Below are 26345 nucleotides of genomic sequence, written 5' to 3'. Positions count from 1 at the left end.
ACCGGACACGAACATCACCCTTTCCCGAACACACGGCCAAACGAACACACACACGGACAGTGGTAACACTATATGCCCCCACTCCCATTTTATGGCATAACAAGAGCTGTCGGATGACAGCTTGATTTGATGGGCTCAAAATATTTCTACAGATATTTAGACAAAAGAAAAAACTACATTAGACAATGTTCCTGTATTTGTGGATTTCGATTAGTCTTGCACTAAATGGCAATGTGTGAACCAATTTCAAAGTACAAAAAGAGCCATTGTTCAGCCAAAATAGTTGTCAGAGTTATGTACTCTTGCCTACAGATGGAAATCATGATGATAAACAAGTGTTCAAAGTTTTAAAGCCATATGTCAAATAGTTTTGACAAAACGTGAACTTGTATGACATCAGAACCAATTTCCAAGTCCAAAAAGGGCAATAATTCAGCCAAAATATATGAAAGAGTTATACTATTATATTGAACAAGTGATAAAAGTTTCAAAGCCATATGTCAAACACTTTACACAAAATATGAACTGGTACGAAAAACTTAACCAAGATTGCTAAGTCAAAAGGGGCCATTATTCAGCCAAAATCCTTGATGAAGTTATGTACTCTTGTCTATAACTGGACATGGTGCTGGTAAACAGGTGTTGAAAGTTTCAAAGCTTTATCTTCAAAGACTTTGTCAAAATATGAACTGGAACAAAAACTTAACCCAGATTTCTAAGTCAAAAAGAGCCATAATTCAACCAAAATCCTTGATGGAGTTATGTGCTCTTGCCTATAACTGGACATGGTGATGTTAAACAAGTGTTGAAAGTTTCAAAGTTTTATCTCAAAAGACTTTGTCAAAATATGAACTGGTACGAAAAACTTAACCAAGATTTCTAAGTCGAAAGGGGCCATAATTCAGCCAAAATCCTTGACGGAGTTATGTACTCTTGCCTATAACTGGACATGGTGATGGTAAACAAGTGTTGAAAGTTTCAAAGCTTTATCTCAAAAGACTTTGTCAAAATATGAACTAGTACGAAAAACTTAATCATGATTTCTAAGTCAAAAGGGGCCATAATTCAGCCAAAATCCCTGATGGAGTTATGTGCTCTTGCCTATAACTGGCCATGGTGATGGTAAACAAATGTTGAAAGTTTCAAAGCTTTATCTCAAAAGACTTTGTCAAAATGTGGACTGGTACGTAAAACTTAACCAAGGTGTGACGCCGACACCGATGCCGACGCCGTGGTGAGTAGGATAGCTCTACTTATTCTTCGAATAGTCGAGCTAAAAATGAGTACAAAGTGGATGTACTTTTGACAGATTGGTGCCAGGACCTTATGTTTTATCATGTGGATGAGGAACAAGTATTTTAGGGTTTAGTTACAACAGAGATTAAGTGAAAGTGCACAAAAACTTTAGCTAAGAATCTAGAATGGCCACAGATGCGTATGCCGATACAATGGTGAGTAGGACAGTTCTCTACATAATTCGTGCTTAACACAAAATAAATGGAACATAACTAATCACTTATTTCTTAGAGATAGAGTCAATATAAAACAAAAATTTTTAAAGGTATTACCTGGCATGCATCGGACTGTCGGCTGTCGAAAACAACAAATACAGGACTGCATGATGATATTTGTTTCTGCAATCGATTTTTTCTGTGTCTTTCAGTAATGTCAAACACTGTCTTCTTGCCTTTTAAAACCTGAAATGAATCATCCTTTATAGACCTGATGATACAATAATCCAGCAAAATCCAAACATTCAATGAATACGTGTAAATAGAAATCGATTGTCAGACATGTCTTTTTAAGGTAATTCTCCTGACTACTCTTAACTATACAATGTATGTTGTTACGGTCGTTGACTTCGAATCATTTACATATGATCCCTGCTGTGGGTTTGAGCCTCTCTCTTGAGGTCGTTGAATTCTTTCACTTGAAGGTTTTGCTGAAGGTTGGCGTTATGGCTAACTAGTAGTCACGTCTTAGGGATTCAAACTGACCAATCAGACATCTGCATTTTCAAGTACTGTCATTTTCCACATGAGCTGAACGAGGAGTGTGTTTTACAATGAACACGTAGTGATTTACAGTAATTTAAAAATCAAATTCAGTCTTTAACCTCATATGTCCTAGAGAATGCGAAAACTAAAAATCTTTAAAGTTTGATTTGAGTACTATATTGATTTTTATACTTTGGTTTTAAGATAAGTTTTAGGTTTTAAACAGGGAGTCAGCGATAAAGTCCGAGTAAAATGCTTAAAATTAGACACATTTCGCAGTGTTTCGGTCTTTATAGTTTACTGTATGAATTATAACAAACCATGCCTTATGCAAAAAAGTGCGTTTTATCTCTAGACATGGAGAAAAGATGTATAATTACAAATGCAGGATTCTGTAGACTTCCTAAATTAATGTCTTTAAAAACAAGTAAACAAATCAAACAATGAAATTATGTAAATATATATACTTTAAGGTAAAATAACAGTCGTAAGTAGACGAGAATTATGTCAACATTTTATGACACATGACTCATGTAAATGTTCGATAGAATAATGCTAAAAAAGCGGCAAAACTCCAAAAATATCGGACATCGTATTCCAAATGCATATGTCTACTTTAAGATGATAATGTTTACCACGTTTCATTTGAATCGTGAGACTCTCGAGAGAGCACAGTGTTCTGGTGTGATTGTAATATTTCGACGCAAGATAACCGAATTCAGTTTCTTAACTACTAGAATTTAGCTCTCCAACAAGCACACGCACGGCTAAATCAGAAACCATAATACTTGCTCGAATTTGCGCCGCGTAAATTTTTATGTAATTTAGTAGCCTACCTTCTGATGACCGGCATCTGTAGGGTACCAGTGCACCTCTGATTATCGACATCTTTATAGTACCAGCAAGGCAGTTCTATGGCAACTGTAGTTCCATCAACTTAAATTTTCTTCCTGTTGATAAATTATAAATAGCCACCAATACACCAAAGTCACGTATGAAAAACTGAGTTTTTCAACTTTCTTTACAAATGAAAAGCCACTTCCATTCCTATTTACATTTTAGCAACAGAAAAAAAAATTCTGTATTATAATCTTACGGTTTGAAAAATAACGTGTCTTAAACTAACACACCGATGATAGTGGATTCGAACCATGTCTGAGGCTGATATGGTAGCAGTGAGCCTAGTAAAATTTTCTTGACGTAAAAGTAAACCAATCATGAAAACCTTTGACACTTCATAGTGTAACTAAAACTGAACAAGAGCTGTCACTAATGGTGACAAATGCCCCCGCAGCACCTTGACCTTTGACCTGGTGACCCCAAAGTCAGTAGGGGTGGTGTACTCAATAAGTACTATCAGCATGTGAAGTTTGAAGGTCCTGAATGAAGTGGTTTGCATGTAAAGTGCCTTCATGCAAAAAGTTAACGTTGGCCCATGTGACCTTGACCTTTGACCTGGTGACCCCAAATTCAGTAGGTTTGGTGTACTCATAAAGTACTATCAGCATGTAAAGTTTGAAGGTCCTGGGTGAAGTGGTTCGCAAGAAAAGTGCCTTCATGCAAAAAATTAACGTTGGCCCCTGTGACCTTGACCTTTGACCTGGTGATCCCAAAATCAGTAGGAGTGGTGTACTCAATAAGTACTATCAGCATGTGAAGTTTGAAGGTCCTGGGTGCAGTGATTCGCGAGTAAAATGCCTTCATGCAAAAAGTTAACGTTGGCCCCTGTGACCTTGACTTTTGACCTGGTAACCCCAACGTCAGTAGGGGTGGTGTACTCAATAAGTACTATCAGCATGTGAAGTTTGAAGGTCCTGGGTGCAATGGTTCGCGAGTAAAGTGCCTTCATGCAAAAAGTTAACATTGGCCCCTGTGACCTTGACCTTTGACCTGGTAACCCCAAAGTCAGTAGGGGTGGTGTACTCAATAAGTACTATCAGCATGTGAAGTTTGAAGGTCCTGGGTGCAGTGGTTCGCGAGTAAAGTGCCTTCATGCAAAAAGTTAACGTTGGCCCCTGTGACCTTGACCTTTGACCCGGTGACCCCAAAGTCAGTAGGGGTGGTGTACTCAATAAGTTCTATCAGCATGTGAAGTTTGAAGGTCCTGGGTGCAGTGGTTCGCGAGTAAAGTGCCTTCATGCAAAAAGTTAACGTTGGCCCCTGTGACCTTGACCTTTGACCTGGTGTCCCCAAAGTCAGTAGGGATGGTGTACTCGATAAGTACTATCAGCATGTGAAGTTTGAAGGTCCTGGGTGCAGTGGTTCACGAGTAAAGTGCCTTCATGCAAAAAGTTAACGTTGTGACTAACGAACGAACGAACTAACTAACTAACTAACGAACGAACGAACGGACGGACAGTTGAAAACTAATATGTCTCCCTTCGGGGGCATAATTACCAACTTGTATTCAAAGTGCGTTATATACTATAAGTAAATGTATGGTCCAGGAAACTATTTCTCGTCAGATAGTTTCAATTTCTCATCGGATAGTCTTGAGTTTCTCGTCCAATACTTTTTTTTGTTTTACTTTCACCATGGCCAGAAAGTGTATGTGCATTTCTAAGCTCTTGAGTGACTCCGGGGAAAAAATCGACCTTTGTTTTTTAAAGATTTGAAGTTATGCACTGCTGACTGAATACTGGTAGTCATTACTTTACAATTAACAATAATAGGTTTAAAATAAGAATGAATCAATATATGATTACCAGAAAATACCAAATTTGTAGAAAAAATATGAAAATGAATGTGCATAACTTGGTTGAAAAGTGCACGCCTAATATAAAGCTAGCCAAAGGAATAAACTATATCTTTATAGAGACAAAAAAACTCACCTTGCCAGAGAAAATGTACCAACTTGAAGCTGCATCGTTCGCTAAACCATTGCGAAAATCTACAACACGACATCCTGGCACGTGCTTGTATAGTCAACATCAGCTGCCATAGCTACACCGTTCACTAAACCACTGTGAAATCAACAACATGACAACCGTGCACGTGCTTGTAGTCAACATAAAGCACCGTAGCTACACCATCTTCTGAACCATTGTGATATCTTCACACGTTCAACATCAGCCACCATTTCTGAAATATCTGCGGAGAAATGTATACAAAATAGAATAATACAAGTAGCAATATACATCCCTGTTCATGATAAAGAGAAACGCACATTTTGTTTGATCTGCACATCTCCGTATCCGCCTGCGTCTTTATTCTCCAAGTACCCAAACATTCTAGGAATAAAAAGCAGAAAAATAAAAAAGAATATAGCGCGCATTAACTCAGATGTCGTCTGCACCTTATGTCTGTCGTCTGCACAATTCGTGGTATGTCTTTCAAGCTATCTAAAATTGATGATACAGGTAGAGTTATTAAAACACACCGCAATATTTAATATATTTTGATAATCGAAAAGTAATATATTGCTCATAGCAGACATAAAAACACCTTGTAACAGAACGAAAGACAAAGAAACCAGTGCGACAAATCAATGCACCAAAAAAAAACCCTTCTTGAGAAAAGAACACAAAGCATGTCGTATACAACCGAGAAGACCACATTGAAGACACCACAAACACTAAAACTCCACCACAACCACCATCACAAACACACAAACAATGCCACAAACACCGTCAAAAACACCACCAAGTAGCCACTCACTGTAAACAATTCCCTAATAAAACATCAAACACCGAACACAAAGTATTTCGGAAGAAAAACATACAAGGTAGATAGGATTCTCAATAACCGCACCTATTATCCAGACTTTTGTTACAATTCAAGTTTGCCTGAAATAATTTTCAGGTCTTAGCAAGGCTTAGACTGTTTAAAGCTAAGCGTTTACCACGTGATCGGTTGCAGGATTTCTCTCACTGCTGTTTCTAGACCTTGGAGTCTGACGTTCATTAATACCACTACCTCGGTGCAGATGTAAGTTTCCATGGTAACCCTGTCTAGTGTTTGGATACATAAAAGCATGTTTAAAATGAGAAACAAGTATATCAAATTCTTGCCAAAAGAAAGAAAAAGTAAACATACACACCCTGTATGATCCAAAATCTGCTGTATAACTCTGTACATCTGAACGACTGTCATCCATTTATACCACTGCCCAGGTGTAGATGTACGTCTCCATGGTAACCTTGTTGAGTGTATAGACACAGAAAGGCATGTGTGTAAAGAGAAACAAATATATCAAAGTGATGTCACAAGAAAGAAAAAGTAAACATACACACTCCATATGATCCAAAGTCCTATAACTTCGTACATCTGAACGTCGATCATCCATTTTTATACTTTTACCTAGATGTAGAGGTACGTTTCCATGGTAACCCTGTGGAGTGTATAGACATAGAAAGGCATGTGTAGAAGGAGAAACAAATATACCAAAGTGCTGACACAAGAATGAACTAGGAAACATACATACCCTATATGATCAAAAAACTGCTGTATAACGTTGCACATCTAACGCCGACCATCCATTAATACCATTGCCCAGGTGTAGAGGTACGTTTCCATGGTAACCCTGTGGAATACATAGACACAAAAGACATGTTTAAAAAGAAAATCAAATATATCAAAGTGTTGTCACAAGAAACATGAAATAAACATACGCACACTATATGCTCCAAATCTGCTCTATAACTTTGTAGATTCTGAACGTCGATCATCCCTATATATCTTTGCCTAGATGTAGATGTACGTTTCTATGATAAACCATTTTGGGTGTATAGATACTAAAGAGTGTATGCAAAAAAAAACAGCAACAAACATATCATACTGTTGCCTTGAGAAATATACACACCTTTTGTGCCCTAGGATCTGCTATATATCGTGCTTTCAGTCAATATCAAACGCCTTAGCTTCACCACCCACTAAACCATTGTGATATCTACAACATGATATCTTCACATGTTCTTTTTTGTCAACATCAGACGCCATTTTGGGCAAATCTGCAGAGAAATGCATACAAAATAGGATGATATAAGTAGCAATATACACTCCTGCTCATGATAAAGAGATACGTACATTTTGTTTGGTCTGCATATCTCCATCTCCGTCTACTTCTTTATTCTCCAAGTACCTCAACAATGTTCTAGTAAAAAATAGCAATACAAAACAAAAAATGAAATAAATGAAAAAGATATAAAATAGAACATAGCACGCGTATACCCAGATGTCGTCTGCACATCATGTCTGTTGTCTGCATATTGCATTGTATATCTATCCAGCTATATAAAATTGATGGGAAAGTAAAATTATCAAAACGCACTGTAATGTTTAACTTATTCTAATAATCTAATAGTAATATATTGCTCATAGCAGAAACGAAAAACAAAGAACCCAATGCGACAAACAATTCAGACCAACTAAAACCATGTTTGAGGAAACGACACAACCATATCGTAAACAACCGAGACGACCACACTGAAGACACCACAAGCACCATCACAAAAAATAACACCCCACCACCGACACCGCCACAAACACCACCAAGGAGCCACCCACTATAAACAAACCCCTGACAAAACATCAAACACAGAACAAAGTATTACGGAAGAAAAACATACAAGGTAGACTGGATTCTCAATAGGCGCACCAATCCAGATTTGTGTTTAAATTTAAGTTTGCCTGAAATAATTTACAGGTCTTAGCAAGGCTTAGGCTGTTTAAAGCTAAGCGTTCACCACATGATCAGTTGCAGGATTTCTCTCACTGTTGTTTGTAGACTTGGGAGTCTGTCGTTAATTAATACCACTGCCTATAGATGCTTTTTTTTTTCGGGGGGGGGGGGGGGTAACGCCGTTTTCCAACAGTATTTCAGTCATGTAACGGCGGGCAGTTAACCTAACCAGTGTTCCTGGATTCTGGACCAGTACAAACCTGTTCTCCGCAAGTAACTGCCAACTTCCCCACATGAATCAGAGGTGGAGGACTAATGATTTCAGACTCAATGTCGTTTATCAAATAGTCACGGAGAACATATGCCCCGCCCGAGGATCGAACTCACGACCCCGCGATCCGTAGACCAACGCTCTTACCTACTGAGCTAAGCGGGCGGGGTCGCCTATAGATGCAAATGTACATTTCCCTGGTAACCCTGTTTAGTGTATAGATATATAAAGGCATGTGTAAACAGAGAAAAAAATATATCAGAGTGTTAAAAGTAAACATACACACCATATATGCTCAAAAATCTTCTCTATAACTTTGTACATCTGAACGCCGGTGTCATCCATTTAAACAAAATGTACATCTGAAAGCCGACCATCCATTTATACCACTGCCTAGATGTAGAAGTTCGTATCAATGGTAACTCTGTTGAGTTTATAGATACATAAAGGCATAAAAGGCATGTGTAAAAACAGAAACAAATATATCAGAAAGAAGAAGTAAAAATACACACCCTATATGATCCAAAACCTGCTCTATAACTTTTTACATCTCAAAGTCGATCATCGATTTATACCACTGCCTAGACGTAGATACAAGTTTCCGTGGTAACCCTGTTGAGTGTATAGACACAGAAAAGCATGTGTAAAAAGAGAAACAAACATATATCTGAGTGTTGCTAAAAGAAAGGAAAAGTAACCATAAACACCCCATATGATCCAGAATCACTCCTTAACTTTGTACATCTGATCGCCAGTTATCCATTTATACCATTTATACCCATGGTAAACCTGTTAAGTGTATAAACACACAAAATGCATGTGTAAAAAAGAGAAACAAATATACCAAAGTGTTGCTACAATAATGAACTAGTAATCATACATACCCTATATGATCCAAAATATGCTGCATAACTTTGTACATCTGAAAGCCGACCATTCATTTATACCACTGCCTACATATAGAAGTACATTTCCATGGTAACTCTGTTGAGTGCATAAACACAGTAAGGCATATGTAACATGAAAAACAAATATATCAGAGTGTTGCCAAAAGAAAAAAAGAGTAAACATACACACCTCATATGATCCAGAATCTGTTGTTTAACATTGTACATCTGACGTTTTCATGGCAACCATGTTGAGTTAATAGACACAGTAAGACATGTGTAACAAGAGCACCGCCTTGCGGGTGCTGACGCTCATCTGATTTTTTGTATAATAGAAATATTGTCCTACCCATGAATTTCTAAGTCTAAAAAGGGCCATCATTCTTGCAAAAAGCAGGATAGAGTTATGTTTCTTGATGTACAGTGTCCACTTATGATGGTGAAAAACTGTTGCAAGTTTTAAAGCAATAGCTTTGATAGTTTATGAGAAAAGTTGCCTTAAACATAATACTCAACCAAGAAAATGATTTTCTAAGTCCAAAAGGGGCAATAATTATTGCAAAAAGCAGGATGGAGTTATGTTGCTTGCTGTACAGGGTCAGCTTATGATGGTGAACAAGTGTTGCAAGTTTCAAAGCAATAGCTTTGATAGTTTAAGAGAAAAAGTTGACCTAAACATAAAACTTAACCAAGAAATCTGATATTTTCTAAGTCCAAAAGGGGCCATAAATTTGCAAAAAGCAAGATGGAGTTATGTTTCTTGCTGTACAGGGTCAGCTTATGATGGTGAACAAGTGTTGCAAGTTTTAAAGCAATAGCTTTGATAGTTTAGGATAAAAGCTGACCTAAACATAAAACTTAACCAAGAAAACTGATTTTCTAAGTCCAAAAGGGGCAATAATTCTTGCAAAAAGCAAGATGGAGTTATGTTCCTTGATGTACAGGGTCTGCTTATCATGGTGAACAAGTATTCCAAGTTTCAAAGCAATAGCTTTGATAGTTTAGGAGAAAAGTTGACCTAAACATAAAACTTAACCAAGAAATCTGATATTTTCTAAGTGCAAAAGGGGCCATAAATCTTGCAAAAAGCAAGATGGAGTTATGTTTCTTGCTATACAGGGTCAGCTTATGATGGTGAACAAGTATTCCAAGTTTCAAAGCAATAGCTTTGATAGTTTAGGAGAAAAGCTGACCTAAACATAAAACTTAACCAGCCGACGCCGACGCCGACAACCGCTCAAGTGATGACAATAACTCATCATTTTTTTTCAAAAAATCAGATGAGCTAAAAAGAGATACAAACTAATCAAAGTGTTGCCATAAGTAATAACTAGAAACATACACACCCTATATGATCCAAAATATGCTGTGTAACTTTGTACATCTGAAAGTCGGTCATCCATTTATACCATAGCCTAGATGCAGAAGTATGATTCCATGGTAACCCTATTGTGGATAAAGACACAAAAAGGCATATGTTAAAAGAGAAACAAATCTATCAGAGTGTTGCAAAAAAAGTAAACATATCCAGAATCTGCTCTTTAACTTTGTACACCTGACTGTCGGTCATCCGTTTATGCCATTGCTAGATGCAAATGTACGTTTCCGTGGTAAACTTGTTCGGTTTAAAGATACAGAAGGGTATATGCAAAAAAACGGAAACAAACATATCATACAGCTGCCTTTAGAAAAAAATGTAAATTATACACACCTTTTATGCCCTGAAATCTGCTTTATAACGTACTTGTAGTCAATATCAGGGACCTTAGCTGCACCATTCACTAAACCATTGTGATATCTACGCCATGATATCTTCACACGTTTTTTTAGTCAACATCAGCCACCATTTTGGAAATATCTGCAGCGAAATGCATACAAAATAGAATAATATAAGTAGAAATATACATACCTGTTCATTATAAAGAGAAACGCACATTTTAATTGTTTGGTCTGCTCATCTCCATATCCGTCTGCATCTTTATTCTCCAAGTATCCCAACATTCTTCTAGTAATGAACAGCATTACACTGAAACAAAAACACAAAATAGAAAATAGCATACATTTACCCAGATGCCGTCTGCACCTCATGTCTGTCGTCTGCACATTTCATGGTACGCCTTTCCTGCTATGTAAAATTGATGGGACAAGGAAAATTATTTAAATAGAACACCGCAACATTTAACTTATTCTTATAATCTAACACAGTGTAGTAATATATTGCTCATAGCAGAAAGAAAAACACCTTGTAACGGAACGAACGACAAACAATTCAGACCAACAAAATCCCTTTTTGAGAAAACTAAACAAACCATGTATACAACCTAGAAGTCTATATTGAAAACACCATAAACACCATCACAAACACTAAAACACCGCCAAAAAACGCGACCACAAACACCACCAAGTAGCCAGTCACTGTAAACAAATCTCTGACAAACCATCAAACACCGAACACCAAGTATTACGAAAGAAAAACATACAAGCTAGATTAGATTCTCAACAAGCGCACCTATTATCCAGATTTTTTGTCTAAAGTCAAGTTTGCCGGTCTTAGCGAGATTTAGACTGTTTAAAGCAAAACGTTTACCACGTGATCGGTTGCAGGATTTCTCTCACTGCTGTTTACAGACCTGGAATTTGTCGTGCATTAATACCACTGCCAAGATGCAAATATAAGTTTCCATGGTAAACCTGTTAAGTGGCCAGATACATAAAGGTATGTGTAAAAAGACAAAAATATATATATCACAGTGTTAAAAGTAAACATACATACCATATACGATCCAAAATCTGCTCTATAACATTTAAACAAAATGTACATCTGAAAGCCGACCATCCATTTATACCACTGCCTAGATGTTGAAGTACGTTTCCATGGTAACCCTGTTAAGTGTATAGACACAGAAAGGCATGTGTAAAAAGAGAAACAAATATACCAAAGTGTTGACACAAGAAAGAACTAGTAAACATACACACCGTATATGATACAAAATCTGCCGATCATCCATTTAAACCACTGCCTACATGTAAAGGTACGTTTCCGAGGTAACCCTGTTGGGAGTATAGACATGTAAAGGCATTCGTAAAATCAAATAAATCAGTGTTGCCACAAGAACGGCAACATCACTTGTTTGAGACAAAGGACTCAAAATCAATGGATGTGATCCATGAACATTATTACAGAGAAATTACTGACTGTCGACCATCCATTTCTACCATTATGTTGATGCAGATATACATTTCTGTGCCCATCATGTAAAGTGTATGGAATACAGAAATACATGTATAAAAACACACAAAAAAAGACATTTACCATTGTGTTGTCTTTAGACATTTTGGATAAAAAGGAAAAAGAAAACATACACGCTCTATATGCTCCAAGTCTGAAATCACCTCCGTCAATGTTCTGTATATGTATGGTCGTCCATCTATGTCACCATGGCAACCTGGAAAGCTGCAAAAATAAAACATGATTTTGTTAAACGTAAATGTCTCATTTGCAATTTTAAAGCTCAAGTCCCCATTAGCACAGTTTTTCGTGGATGCCAGGTTGTTGGCATAATCAAATAAATGACATTTAAAGATGTTCCCAGTAAAAAAAAACTTGCACAATAATCAAATTGCAACAAAGAAAAAAGTGGCTTTAGCTCTTTTTCACTAGAAATAGTTTCTTGCGTTTACAGCAATGGTTGGAAAACACAAAATGAATCATTTGTAAGTTTATTTTAAGGAATAAGGAAAAAACGACAAAAATAAAAAGAAAATAGAAAAGAAAACAGAGGAAGAAAAAAAATACATACCATTTTTGACGTTCCCTTCTGAAAATCCACGCTAACAATAACAATATGGTCATGAAAGTCACGTGCTAAGTGAACTGAGCATGAACATTGCCCCGGGAATAACGTGTTGATTAATTCACAAAGGGTGAGTGAATTGTGTAAGGTTTTGTCAAACATGTTTTGTACGAGTTCATTAGAGTTATCGGGTCATTGCACCCCATCGCAGTTTATACTTTCCTAAAAAATTAAGTAGATATTGTTTGTTTCCGGTAACATGGTAGGTCGGTCAAATTTATTTATTTCTTTTTATTTTCTTTTATTAAGCGGGACTTCTATGAAACTATTTTTGTGTCAAAAACATGGATACAAATAAGGGGGTTAGGCCTTTAGAGCATCAGTAAGCTGATTTCTAACATCGCTGACCATGTTTAAAGCATAAAAAGTGCATTTTTGCAACTTTTTGTTAAAAAGTTGAAAAAGAAAATCTCCAAGACCATAAAACCTTTTAAGGTCGGACCAAAACTTTAGGGTAGGTCGGGATACCGGAAACAAACAATTATAGGCCTTACATCATTTGTGGAGAAAGTTCAATCAATGATAGACTTTGGTTAGTAGTTGCGAGTCGGACTCAGTTGCTGTATCTCATATGGCGATACCTTTGACCTGTGTCGGCGGTAACTTGCCTCAGGTAGCGACATGCAACCGAAGGTCACATATATATTATCAGGATGGTGCAGCAACTGGTCAATTTCTCTGTTCTTCAGTCTTTCCTATCACACCCCTGTAAGTTTGGGACTGGACAAGTTGAACGTTGTAGGCTTATATGATCAACACCGCCTCCCCTTGCCATGCCTCATCTCTTGCGCCGAATTCTTTCCAAACAAGATTTTCCAGTGTCCGTAATAAACCACGCAAATTGGAACTTTTCAAGTTAAATTACAAAATGTATAAGCAAGTGCTTTTTCTCAAATATTGGCCAATCATAATGTGAAAGGGTTGTTTACCAAACGAAACAACCACACAGACACGTTCGCGCGCGAACACGCACGCACGTACAAACACACTAATCAATTCACACCCAAAAATAACCCTCCTTATCATCATCTTTTGTTCTGAGCTTCCTTGTCAGCTGACAACTCTTGTTATTTATTTATTTATTTATTTGCACATCGGACTGGCGTTTCCTGTGATTTTACCCATGGCAACTCCCTTCCAGATGGTTCTCGTGTTAATGACAATTAACTACTCGCGCATTCATTATATATTGTTTTTGTGAAATATGTAAAAATAAATCGATTCAAAATAAGCTATTTTACGGGGCAAAGCCTCGTTACCTCTAAAAGCAGTTACCCTCGGACCGGATATTCCCGTCTGCATCAACTGCACAACTAGTGACGGGTTATATTTTTTCATATGAGTACGGTTCTATAGACTCTGAACTTTTTACACATACTTTAACTTAAAACAAGCAGACCAGTGCAAAGCAAGACAAATTTATTTCCTTGATAATTAACTTACGACATCTTGTGTTTGGGTCGGACGTTATGTAACTCTTTACAAACAAAAATCAAGGGAAGAAGTTTGCAATCACAATAGGAAAACTTTAAAGAATACGCTTCAGTTAAAGTACATGATCGGGTATCTGCCCTAACCTTTCAAAAATAGAACAAAATCAAAGATTTTAATCGTTTAATAAAACTTCGAAAGCAAGTGCAAAATTAGAATTAATACAACCATCAAATTTCGTTGTCATGGTATACATGACAATAACATATTTCAGATACAATGTTTGTTTGTTTTGGGATAAACGCCGATTCTCAATAGTGTTTCAGTTATGAAACGGCAGACAGTTAACCTAACCTAACATATTTAGCAGTACTAATCTGTTCTGCGCAGGTAACTGCCAACTTCTCATAACGAATCAGAGGTGGAGGACGGTGACACAGTGTCTTTTATCAAAACGACATGGAGAACATACACCTTGCCCGCGGATCGAACTCACGGCCATGTTTCCCGTAGATCTACGCTCTCCTATATGCCTTACATCAACTGAAGTCATCTGAAAAGTGGCCTTGAATTTTTACATCTTGGTCACTTCCAGATTAGGCTTTGCAGAGGCAATGTTCGATTTATATTTTACTTCAGCCTAGAGGCAAGTTCTTGAGAGAAACTTTGAACACTTCCAGTATCACACCCTTGCTTGTTTTACTTCAACCATGAGGTCAGTTCTTGCTGGGGGGAGAGGGGATGAAGGGGGAGGGTAGGTGGGCGTGTTGGAGACTTATAATATCACCTCCTTGCATTACTTCAATGTGTGTGGTTAGTTTCTAGGATGGATTAAAGTTATAAGAAGAAACACAGAGACAAGCAAAATGATTATGATATATTTCTTCAAACTTTACACTGAAATTCATGCATTCGCATAAAAATATCTAACAGGAAAACATAAACCTCTAAATGAGCACTAAGACCTCCAAAAATGCCGAGGTAAGCATTTACCCTATCTAATCTCCAAAAAAGTGGGATACGTAGAAAAAATAGCTGCTGAAAGAACACTTTTTAATCTTACATATCCAACCCCGGCTATTTATAACCTCGGTTACAGACATTAGTAAAGATATTTGTAAAGATATTGTAGGGATAAGGAATGGTTCTTTCTTGATGAATCTTGATGAATCTCAAGGGTCTGATAGGTACCCAAGTCCAATAGGGCGAGGATATCGACGTATCCTGGATGTTTCCGCACATAAAACAGGAACTAAAAATGCGTTGAAGCTATTCTAGCATATAAAATTACAAAAGGCCAAGTTGAGTGAATAAAGAGTTCATTTACTATCAAACATGTTTTAATAACGTGTTATAGTGCCGTAATACATTTACACCACACATGTATAAAAAGAGTGTTTTAATAGAATGTGATCTCTAGCTCATAATGCCTATGTTCAAAATGCAGGAAAATGTGGCAGCGTTATGAACATAAAATGCATTTAATTCTTCTTAAATCCTATTTCTAATAAATGTTTTCTCGAATATTTGTCAAAGGTTAGAATATAAATGAACATGGAAGAACGTTTTATTGAATCTGTTGTTTCTGATTACCTCCCTTTTTTTACTTTAACGATATAAATTCATGTGCAGTATTAATAATAGCGCATTTATTACCATGTTATTATGTATAACACTCATTTAGGCAGCTGTTTCATCTGTTTTTAATATATTTTTTATTCTAAGAAATAGTTAAATGATTAAGTTTTTTTGGAAACAAGTCATAAGTTATTTATGAACTGCCTTTTTTCTTTGGGTTCTTTTCAAAAACGCTGATTATATACACTTTTTTCTGCGAGTCATCTATCGTTTTCGAGCCATCAAAGAGACTGGAATTCTGCCTATAAATCAACCGAGGTTTAAACATGTTGATTTTTTATCTCAGAAGTTTGAGTATTATGGCTTCTGCGATGATCCTTCAAATTTCTTTGTTCATATTATGTGGTTTCGGAAGTTCGAAAGGACTATAAAGCCCATTTAGCCCTTTACATGATTTAACGTACATCTTATGATTTAATAAAACAACTAGCAAACATTTTATATTATTTTCTGAATAGAAAACAAACCATCGTCTGAACTTCTCTCATCTTTGCTGTATATGTAAGGATAAAATGGCGTATATATACAAACTGTTGATTATTATGAACTTGTCTGACATGTTACAAGATCGTATATTGAATCAAAATAACAGAAAAAATGTTCTATTTTTCGTCTGCTCCATATACAGCGTATCACAGGCGTACAACAATGATGGTTCTCGCTTTCTAAGCTGTCGCTACGTCCTCACGCAGTGATTCCCTGAAAAGAAATAAAATTCGACATATAATAATAATAATAATAATAATAATAATAACGACTTTATTTTAAGAGGCTACACATTTGGGTGTGCCCAATCTTCCGTGTAGGCCTCATAATCTGTTTGTCTAGTTAATGTATCAATTTTTGAGTCCATTATATATACATTCATTATCATAATATTGTGATTTTTAAGGAACTGTGTTTTTGAAAGTCGTTGTTCCTTACACTGGGATCTCATTGTTTAATGCCTGTATCACATGTTATTCAATCGGCTAAAAAAGGTTTTTCAGATTTTTTTAAGAATATCGTAAAGAGTACAGTACAGTTGTTTCTTTTGGTGTAATATTGAAATTGTTTTTTTTTATCTGGGGACTATTAATACAAAATTTTCAAAAAAGTGAACATTTAAGTTTCTGCAGTAAAAAAATGCATCACATCCCGATGACATGTTACACAACCTTTATTTTCATTTCTTCTTTAGCCCACCTGATCACAAGGTCCTGAAAGTAAGCTATTGTGATACCCTGTATCCGTCATGTGCCGTGCGTCATCAAAACTTTTGTTGTTAACACTGTAGAAGGTCACACTTTTTGCCCAATCTTAATGGAAATTTGTTTGAATGTTTTCCTTAGTAAATACTCGAACGACTTCAAAACTGGATCATCTGTCGTCAAGAACTTAGTCACGAGGTCAAATCATAGAATTACTTTGTTACCTCTATACATGTTTACCTGATCTTCATAAAACTTTGCCAGGATATGTGTCTCTATGAATTACTAGTAACCTTTAGCCTGCTGGCGGCAAGTGATCTTGCCTTTGCGACCAGAGCAGATCAAGCTCAGCCAGGACGTCCGTGCAGGCTGATCATAGTCTGCACTGTTCGCTATTCAGTCAGTAAATTTTCAGTGAACACCCATTCGAATGATAAATGGTACTGCCAAAATTCAATGATGGACCAGTCCATTGTAGAAATTTAGCAGGGTAAAGTTAAAGATTGGACTACCTGAAGTAAAAAACTCTGCCCTTCTGTTCAATCATATAAAACCCTTTTTAACCTTCTAGAGGCCACGTTTTTTACCTTATTATGTTGTCAGAAAGACTTTCTCTTTGAGGTCTACAACAACAATTTCAAAACCGTTTCACCAGAGGCCAAAATCTAGATAACCAGGTAAAATCATACAAAATCCTTATCATCATTCAAGAGACCCGTTTCTATTTGGTCATCAAAAATCTTTGTAAAAATGGTTGGTCTATATAGAATTTGGTCGGGTTCAAAACTGGATTACCTTCGGTCTTAAACTAGGCCACTAGGTCAAACTATAGGAAAACCTTGTAAACACTGTAGAAGTCATAATTTTAATTGATCTTCATGAAACTCTGCCAGAATGTGTGTCACTATAAAATAGGTCATCTTTAAAACGGTGTTATCTGAGGTTTTAATCTAGGTCACAAGGTCAAATCATAGTAAGACCGTATTGACACTCTAGAAGCAATATTGTCTAATGTATTAATATAAACCTTTGTCAGAATATCTGTTTCTATAAAAGCTAGGTCCGCATCAAACTGGGTTATCTGAAGTCCTAAACTTTGTCACTAGGTCAAATCGTAGACAAGTCCTGTTAACAGTCTAGAGGCAACATTTATCAAGTTTAAAATCCGATTATACAAGGTCACAAAAAAGATTCCAATGTCAAATAATACAAAAAATCTTTTTTATCACTCTCGATGCCACACCGTGAACCTGATTTTCATAAAAACTATGTTAGAATGCTTGTTTCTATGAAATCTAAGTTTTAAAAGTTTGATACTGGATAATCTAAGATCAAAAACTAGACCACTAGAATAAACCAGAGAAGAAACTTCCGAACGCTCACAGGACAAATTTTCTCCCTGATCACATGAGACATGGTCATAATGTTTATCTGCTTAGGCAAACAAATGTAACTGTGTCACTAAAGTCAAAACCTTGGTTAACATTGTACCGGGTTTACATAAAACATGGTCAGCGTGCTTGACTTGATGAAATGTAGGTCAATACAATCATGGGTAAGAACTAACTAAGGTGATCGATAAAAGGCCTTCAGGGCCCTCTTGCTTTTCAAAGATTTTAACAAATTTCATTCAATTTCCCCTCGCAACCAGTGATAAATTCACTGTACAAAGTATTACAAGATATATTCTGTTGGTTATACTTCAATATTTCACGCGAAACACTTAATAAACCATCAGTAGAATTTCAGCTTGTAACTCATTATAAATTTTACCGTTGCAAAGTTCTTATATATGAAATTACATTTTTGCTCTAATGTGTTCATTTAGAATGTGTAACAGAAATCCTATTTTGCTAATAGTAAAGTACGTACCCATAGTTCCTAACAAGATATTCAATAGTTTCAGCCGCGCGTCGGACGTTTGAATTAAACGGATAATAAATGGTTAGGGCCTCCATGACTGTGTCTTGAACTTTCTCATCCGTCAGACGACGCCGTGCTACAGCCTGGGTTGACGTGTACAACTGAAAAATGAAATGGTTGCCAAACAATCACTTATTTATTAAGAAAATAATATCCATTTAATAAATAATCATTATGTAATAAATGTGTGGTATGCACTTGGAGCGGTTTTCTATGGAATTTAGTGCACTACAGTGAGCAGTTGCCGTGCACCGGGGGCATCTTGCTATGCTACACATTGGACTTTATAAAAGGAATGAAGTTCCCGACAGGCGGGAATTAGACAAACATTTGATGTACCAACAAGGCTCTAGGGTGGGATTTACACAAAAAAGGTTGTCTCTAGGGTGGGGATTTAGACAACAATTTTTTTGAAATGTCAAATTCCCCTGGGTCAGCCCGCCGCCCCCCTGGGCGGGCAAAATATTGACAGGTGCATTAGATGCGGACTACAGTTGAGCAGTGTCGCGGTGAAACAATTCCACCGGAAGGCGCCACTTAAACTTTGCTTTATTGCCATCCCATTTGGACATACCTTATATAAACAAGTGAATGAAGTATTGCCATGCAATACAAAGTCCCCTAAGCACCTAATTTTTCTACTGCAGTATAACACTATGCAATATATTGCCCTCCAGGGGACGGCGGGATACAGGACTTTGACAGAGCCTCCAGGCGAATTAGCAACATTGATGTCACAGCCAGGTGTTAACAAAAAAGGTTGTCAGTGGATTACAACAATTTTTTTGAATGTAATCCTGGTCAGCCGCCCCCTAGGCAGGCAAAATTATTGACAGTGCATTTTAACATAATGATACTATATCTGTCAATGATGTATAAATAATATTGTACTATATATAAATATTTATAACAACACACTTGGATTTTAATTGCATTTATAAAAACCCAGTTTGTTTTCATATTGAATTGTTTTGGCTGATAAAAAAAATGTATCAATAAAGTTAATATATAACAACAAAAGGAAATTAATTTTTTAACAAAATCATATATAAATAAGTCCACAAGAAAACTCTTTACCTGGTAGAGATAGTCAAATACACTAAAATTGGATGTAACTGCATATGTACACAGAAAAGTGGTCTTGATTTCTCTACCGCGTAATAAAAGGTTACAATAAAATCTATTTATAGTACAACAAAGAGACGTAATTCTAAAACAGGGCCTCATTTGGGGTGAACATTTGGTCCAAGTTACATCAAAATCCTCCATGCATGAAGAAGAATGCTCCGTACAAAGTCTTCTTGAATTTGACGTTTGACTCTAATAGACCTTGACCTTAGACTAGGGATCTGGTTCTTGCGCATGACAATCCATCTTATGTTGGTGAACATTTGTGCCAAGTTACATCACAATCCCTCCATGCATGAAGAAGAAATGCTCCAGACAAAGTCATTCTTGTGTCTGACCTTTGGTCTCTAAGTGTGACCTTGACATTAGGCCTTGGACCTGGGTTTTGCGCATGACATGTTGTCTCATCCAGGGGAATATTTGTGCCAACTGATATCTAAATCCTGTTTTGCATGACAAAGTTATAGACCGGACAGGAAAAAAATCCTCTTGACCTTTGATCTCAAAGTGTGACCTTGACCTTTAAGCTAGGGTACTGGGTGTTGCGCATGACTCGTCGTCTCATCATGGGAAACATTTATGCCAAGTAATATTGTAATCCCTTGATGGATGACAGAGTTCTGGATCGGACAGGAAAAAAACCTTATTGACCTTTGACCTCCAATTGTAACCTTGACCTTTGAGCTAAGGGTCTGGGCTTTGCGCATGACATGTTGTCTCATCATGGAAAACATTTGTGCCAAGTAATATTAAAATCCCTTCATGGATGGCAGAGTTATGGACGGGACAGGAAAAAAAACTCTGTTGACCTTTGACCCCAATTGTGACCTTGACCTTTGAGCTAGGGGTCCGGGATTTGCGCATGACACGTCGTCTCATCATGGGAAACATTTGTGCCAAGTGATATTAAAATCCCTTAATGAATGTCAGAGTTATGGACCGGACACGAAAAAGACCCTGTTCATGCTATGTTAACATTTGACTGCTAAGTGTGACCTTGACCTTTCAGCTAGGGGTCTGAAAGTTATGCATGACACATCGTCTTATTATGAGGAACATTTGTGCTAAGTAATATTAAAATCCCTTCATGGATGGGAGAGTTATGGATCGGACAAGAAAAAAGCCTTATTGACCTTTGACCTCCAATTGTGACCTTGACCTTTAAGCTAGGGTCCGGGATTTGCGCAGGACACGTCCTCTCATCATGGGGAACATTTTTGCCAAGTAATATTAAAATCCCTTCATGAATGGGAGAGTTATGGACCGGACAGGAAAAAAGCCTTGTTGACCTTTGACCTCCAATTGTGACCTTGACCTTTGAGCTAGGGGTCCGGGATTTGCGCATGACACGTCATCTCATGATGGGGAATATTTGTTCCAAGTAATACTAAAATCCCTTCAAGGATGGGAGAGTTATGGACCGGACAGGAAAAAAAAAGCTCTGTTGACCTTTGACCTCCAATCGTGACCTTGACCCTTGAGCTAGAGGTCCGAGTTTTGCTCATGACACGTCGTCTCATCATGGGGAACATTTGTGCCAAGTAATATTAAAATCCCTTATCGGATGACAGAGTTATGGACCGGACACGAAATTGCGGACGGACGGTCGGAATGACGGAAAAGCGCATTCCTATAGTCCCCGAAACTGGTTTTCAACCAGTAGGGGACTAAAAAGCGTGTGTACCACGAATCCATTAAAACACGAAATGATTTGTAAAGAGAATACATAGAATTCTTACATAATAAATAACTTAAAATTTAAAATACTCACCACGCCATCTTCGACTGAGTAGAGTATGATGACCATTTCTTTGCAGTTGGAAGAATGTTTGCCCCACTTGATGGATTGTCCCAGATAATAGCTGAAGTACTGGGCCTCACGGTACCTCGTGTGCATACTGTATCCCTTTTTACTAAAACATTCAATTAAAAGTAGTTCTCTATAATTCATTCAGACAATCGTGAAGGGTTAATTGGAGTTTTTATTGTTGGGTTTAAAAGGACACCGATACCAATTATGTTTCAGGGCAACTATCTTTGAATTATTAAAAAGAACCAAAAAGGCCTTTTAAGATATAATTCTAAGCATGGAAGGACACCTGGGTAGAACCACCGACCTTCCGTTTGTCAGTTAGATATCCTCCTCACATAAAGTAGCTCGACTTTTTGACACCGCTTACGAAGTTTCGAACCCACATCAATTAGGGCCTAGTGAATATTCTAAGTCAGAGGGCTTAACCAAATGGCCAAGGAGACTCCTCTTGAACTGATAAATCAACACGGTTAAAACAGTTTAAATAATTTGAAAACGTTTCTCATTAACTCCGAGGGGTAAAATTTGAATAATAATTTCAAAGATGGATAACCACGCGATTGAAGTACTTTTATATTGTAACAAAGTTGTTTCACAATATCAGCTTTTCTGTACGGTGGCATAGAGGGGACATAGGAAATATTTTATTTATCACGTGCGCACATGTTAGCTTCCACGTGCGAACGTGTTAATTAACACGTGCGCACGTGATAACTATCACGGTCGCACGTGGTAGCTAACACGTTCGCAGGTGATAGTTATCACGTTCGCATAGGAAATATTTTATTTATCACGTTCGCACGCGATAGCTATCACGTTCGCATAGGAAATATTTTATTTATCACGTGCGCACATGTTAGCTAATACGTGCGAACGTGATAGCTAACACGTGCGAACATGATAGTTATCACGTTCGCACGTGTTAGCTTACACGTGCGCACGTGATAAATAAAATATTTCCTATGTCCCCTCTATGCCACCGTATTTCTGCGAGTGTTCCAATACTACGTCTGTGTCTAGAGAATATGTATTTCCAAGAAATTCTACGGATGCGTTTGTGGCGTTTTGTTTATCTCGCGGAAACGATAGAGAAACTCGTACCTTCGCTATTAATAACTTGGGGACAAGTAATTGTTATTTGTTCCCGCGTGACCGCCAGATGAAGAAAGCACTTATCCTCCCTGACATTCCGTAGATTTTGGATATAAATTTTATAATCTATTTTAATGATATTGTGTCTTACTTAACGTTGTGGTTCGCTATTTACTTAACGGCATGCCTACACCGTTTGTTATGAATTTCAAAATACTATGCATTGCATCCAGAGTTTATTTATAATTATACAGACCTAGGACTCTGTTAAAACCCAACTTTTTACAGTGTACATTTCCCTTTTCAGTAGCGATATACAGGGGAAAAGGCCTGATAATAGTCTATCCTGTGCAGCTGAACATCCGCATGTGCGTATTGCACGTTTCATTTGTAAAACCCATCTGATATTGCAGTAACCTTAAGCACAGAACATCAATGATACTTACTCGAGCGTAAAGTATCTCTCCATTTTTGGTACGACGGCTACCATCACGATGTATCCCTTACGCCTTGTCGCCCGTGGACCGGAAGAATAGCATGGTACAGTGGTCTCGTTGTAAATCGACTTTACCAGGTTGTCAATTGTATCCGCTGTATGAGAAAAAACACGCATTTTGTTAGCTGACCTAGGAAAGTAGGTAGAGCAACTGAACTCACCCTTCCGTCATCGGCGTCCGCGACCCGAATATCAGTCAACCACTAGTAGGATAACATACTTGTTCATAGCTTGACCTCGTTTAGTTGTTGTCTATGCTCCAATAGGCCCTCCTTATCGATGATTAACTATCATAACATCAGTCTTTAAGTTTTGCATGCTGGGACTCAATGTTATTATACTTTCTGGTCTATCATGATCATTAAGTCCATTCAATGTATCTATATAGTATCTTATACCGCTTTAGACGGTGCTAGTAGGGGTGAGTTGTGTTGTACATTTCATTGCCTCTCATAAAACGAGCCTGTTATTATCTTGCTAGGTTGCATTTTATGCTTCCAAACGATCTTTTTATAGTTCTTTTTTTTTGTAATTGAACTGAGTGACGAACTCAGCCTTCATATATTTATTCATTGCGATGATCTGCTGACACGAGTTTCGTGTGTTCCGTAACTCTATTTTACTGTTTCACGAAGTTATCCCACTTTTTCAACAGAGCTATTTTTTATTAAGCTTTATATTTGTAACCATGCATGGAAAGTAATCTTAAACTGTCACACTTGTTCACTGTGGTGATTAATCAGTTTACAAAAATATGGTAGCTTTTGAAATAGTTAAAACATGATAACAAAATCTAACTTTTGAAAGACTTAACACAAGGTTTGTTCATGATATCAATGAACGAGTATCTTCAAGCCCAGTGAGATATCTAATACATTTTAGCAATCAAGTAAAGTTTCAATGTCATCATTGATCTTTGAAGGCCACATACAGGAACATGTACTATATTATGACAGAAGACTCGATACCACCATGTACATCTGACAATCATTTCAGTCAAATGCAAATATGCACTTTGCTGTTGAAGAAGAACATTTTAGCAAACGAGTGAAGTGTGCGATGTCACCACTAACCATACATGGCAACTACTGTCGCCTGTCGCAAACAAATATGTACTATGTTATGGCAGAAAAAATCTCAACATCTTAGCAAATTTGCGATGTCACCACTAACCTGTACTTTCTGGGAGACGGCCACTTGGATCGCAGATGAATGAGGGTCTAGGTCTGCCGCACGCTTGGTATCTTTCGATAGGATCTGGGAAGTTCCCGACCGTATACATGGACAGCTGGGCACTGATGGGTACGAGCAAGCAGACGACAAACACTAACTGCTGCATCTTGTTCGATGATCCTGAAAATATAAGAGTTCGGAATTTTATTATACAGTCAAACCTACCTATAATGACCACCCTTGGGAGAAACAAAAAGTGGTCTTTAATGACAGGTGGTCTTTATTCACAGGTTAAACTACGCTGTAAAAGTTAGAATAGGAAACAAAACCATTGGTCTTTAGAGCCAGGTGGTCTCTGTTCAGAGGTGGTCTTTTACACAGGTTTGACTGTAATTATATTTACCTATTACGTTACTAGATACTATGAAAATCAGAAACATTTACTTGTCTATTAGAAACCTAATCATTCTGAGAATATTTAGATAGAGGCTATGTAGTCTACAAAGAAATAAAAACTTCACATTCTATCATTTTTGTATCATATCATATTGTCTGCCAGTATCTTGACCAAAATCCGATTAACCACTGTTAAATCACGAATTACCAAACTTGCCAAAAATATTTCTACTAAATAAACAAGTTAATCTTATGTTATACAAAAAACACCGGCCAGCCCTTGTTGTTTATGCACAATCAATCAATGACGTAATACTAACATACTTAGTGCCATCATAAAAACAATAAGCAACAGTATTATTTTACAACGTATACGTTAAAAACAAAACTTAAAAGCATGCTGTAATATTGAATTTACATTTCAGCAAAACAAAGAAAAGATTACTTACTGTTTTTAATATGAACACACTCTTCTGATAGGAATGCCAGATGTGTAAGAACGCCGAGGAATATGTGTGTCTGCGAAAAGATATTATCTGAGTAAACTACAGGTATATGTGAAGCATTCACTGATAAGCCTCTTGTGTGTAGTAAGTTATATATAGCGCTAAAGTGCATTTTTCAGATGAGAGTAAATGCTTTTTGATGTGGTTTTTTTCAGTCTATGTTTTGTAAAGGAAGGAGTGATGTTTTATTCGTTTCTTTGTTTTGTACTTTTTATGTACTTGTATATTTATATATAAACTAAAAAAGTATATATATTAATATTTTTCGACATGTACAACTGTAACCGAAACTTTAGATCTGTGAACCAGGATGTTTTGTTTGTTCGAACGAAAATACATATTTGTATTTTTAATCATGTGTGAAAAAAACAAAGGGAGTCTCTACATTTGAAAAAAAAAACAATGTTACTACAGATAAAAAATCTATTCCAAAGAAATTTGAAAATAAAATAATTCCTAAAGCAGCATGAGGCCGTCACCTCCCCGCGGTCCCTCTAAGTTTTGCGTGGTATTTATTAAACACTTAACATATATTTCACTATTTTCTCACCTACGTAGTCTGTATATACCTTATTTAAAATGATCGGCTTTTCGACTGCGCTGACTAAACTACTGTTTTATTTAATCAATTTTATCTTTTTAATAATCAAAGGTAAAAGTTTATAATACCTAAACTGACTGAGTATTCCAACAGGAACTTATCCGCACAAATGATAATTTCACATTGAGATGATTCAGAGTTCGGAATGCCCTCGTTAATGAACGTTAAGGAGGTAGGTTACCTTGTTACAAGGGTAAATTCAAATTAGTTGAACCGCAACATTCTTTTGTATTTCGTGTAATATGAAGTTTTAACTGCTATAATCTCTATTTCGTTTGTCTCTGTCCCTTCAAGTTCATTTTTTATCCAGGTTTGAAGAACATGACCCT

General features: G+C 36.9%; 1 protein-coding gene across 1 annotated transcript; it reads right to left on the bottom strand.

Moving 5' to 3' along the window:
- Positions 1–14924: 14924 nt before the first annotated feature.
- LOC123551584 (uncharacterized) lies at positions 14925–26103 on the bottom strand. The gene is made up of 6 exons (XM_053541055.1): positions 26085–26103; positions 24514–24693; positions 23291–23435; positions 21711–21852; positions 18761–18912; positions 14925–16397 (listed from the first exon to the last, which is right to left on the bottom strand). Exons 2-6 carry the CDS (start codon positions 24677–24679, stop codon positions 16364–16366), a joined length of 639 nt encoding a protein of 212 aa, XP_053397030.1. The 5' UTR covers positions 24680–24693; positions 26085–26103; the 3' UTR covers positions 14925–16363.
- Between the last annotated feature and the right edge of the window lie 242 nt (positions 26104–26345).

This window comes from Mercenaria mercenaria, chromosome 4, assembly GCF_021730395.1.
Source record: "Mercenaria mercenaria strain notata chromosome 4, MADL_Memer_1, whole genome shotgun sequence".
In the NCBI taxonomy this organism is placed as follows: Eukaryota; Metazoa; Mollusca; class Bivalvia; order Venerida; family Veneridae; genus Mercenaria; species Mercenaria mercenaria.
Note: the sequence above shows the minus strand (reverse complement) of the source record. Positions and strands in the feature narration are given on the sequence as shown.

Bases quoted from the DNA above. Each gene is read 5' to 3' on its own strand.
- LOC123551584 (XM_053541055.1), bottom strand. From the start codon at position 24,679: ATGCAGCAGTTAGTGTTTGTCGTCTGCTTGCTCGTACCCATCAGTGCC. The intron at 18,913-21,710 runs GTGAGTATTTTA...TTCATTTTTCAG, and splicing joins ACTCAGTCGAAGATGGCGTG to TTGTACACGTCAACCCAGGC. The intron at 16,398-18,760 runs GTACGTACTTTA...ATTTCTTTTCAG, and splicing joins TATCTTGTTAGGAACTATGG to GGAATCACTGCGTGAGGACG.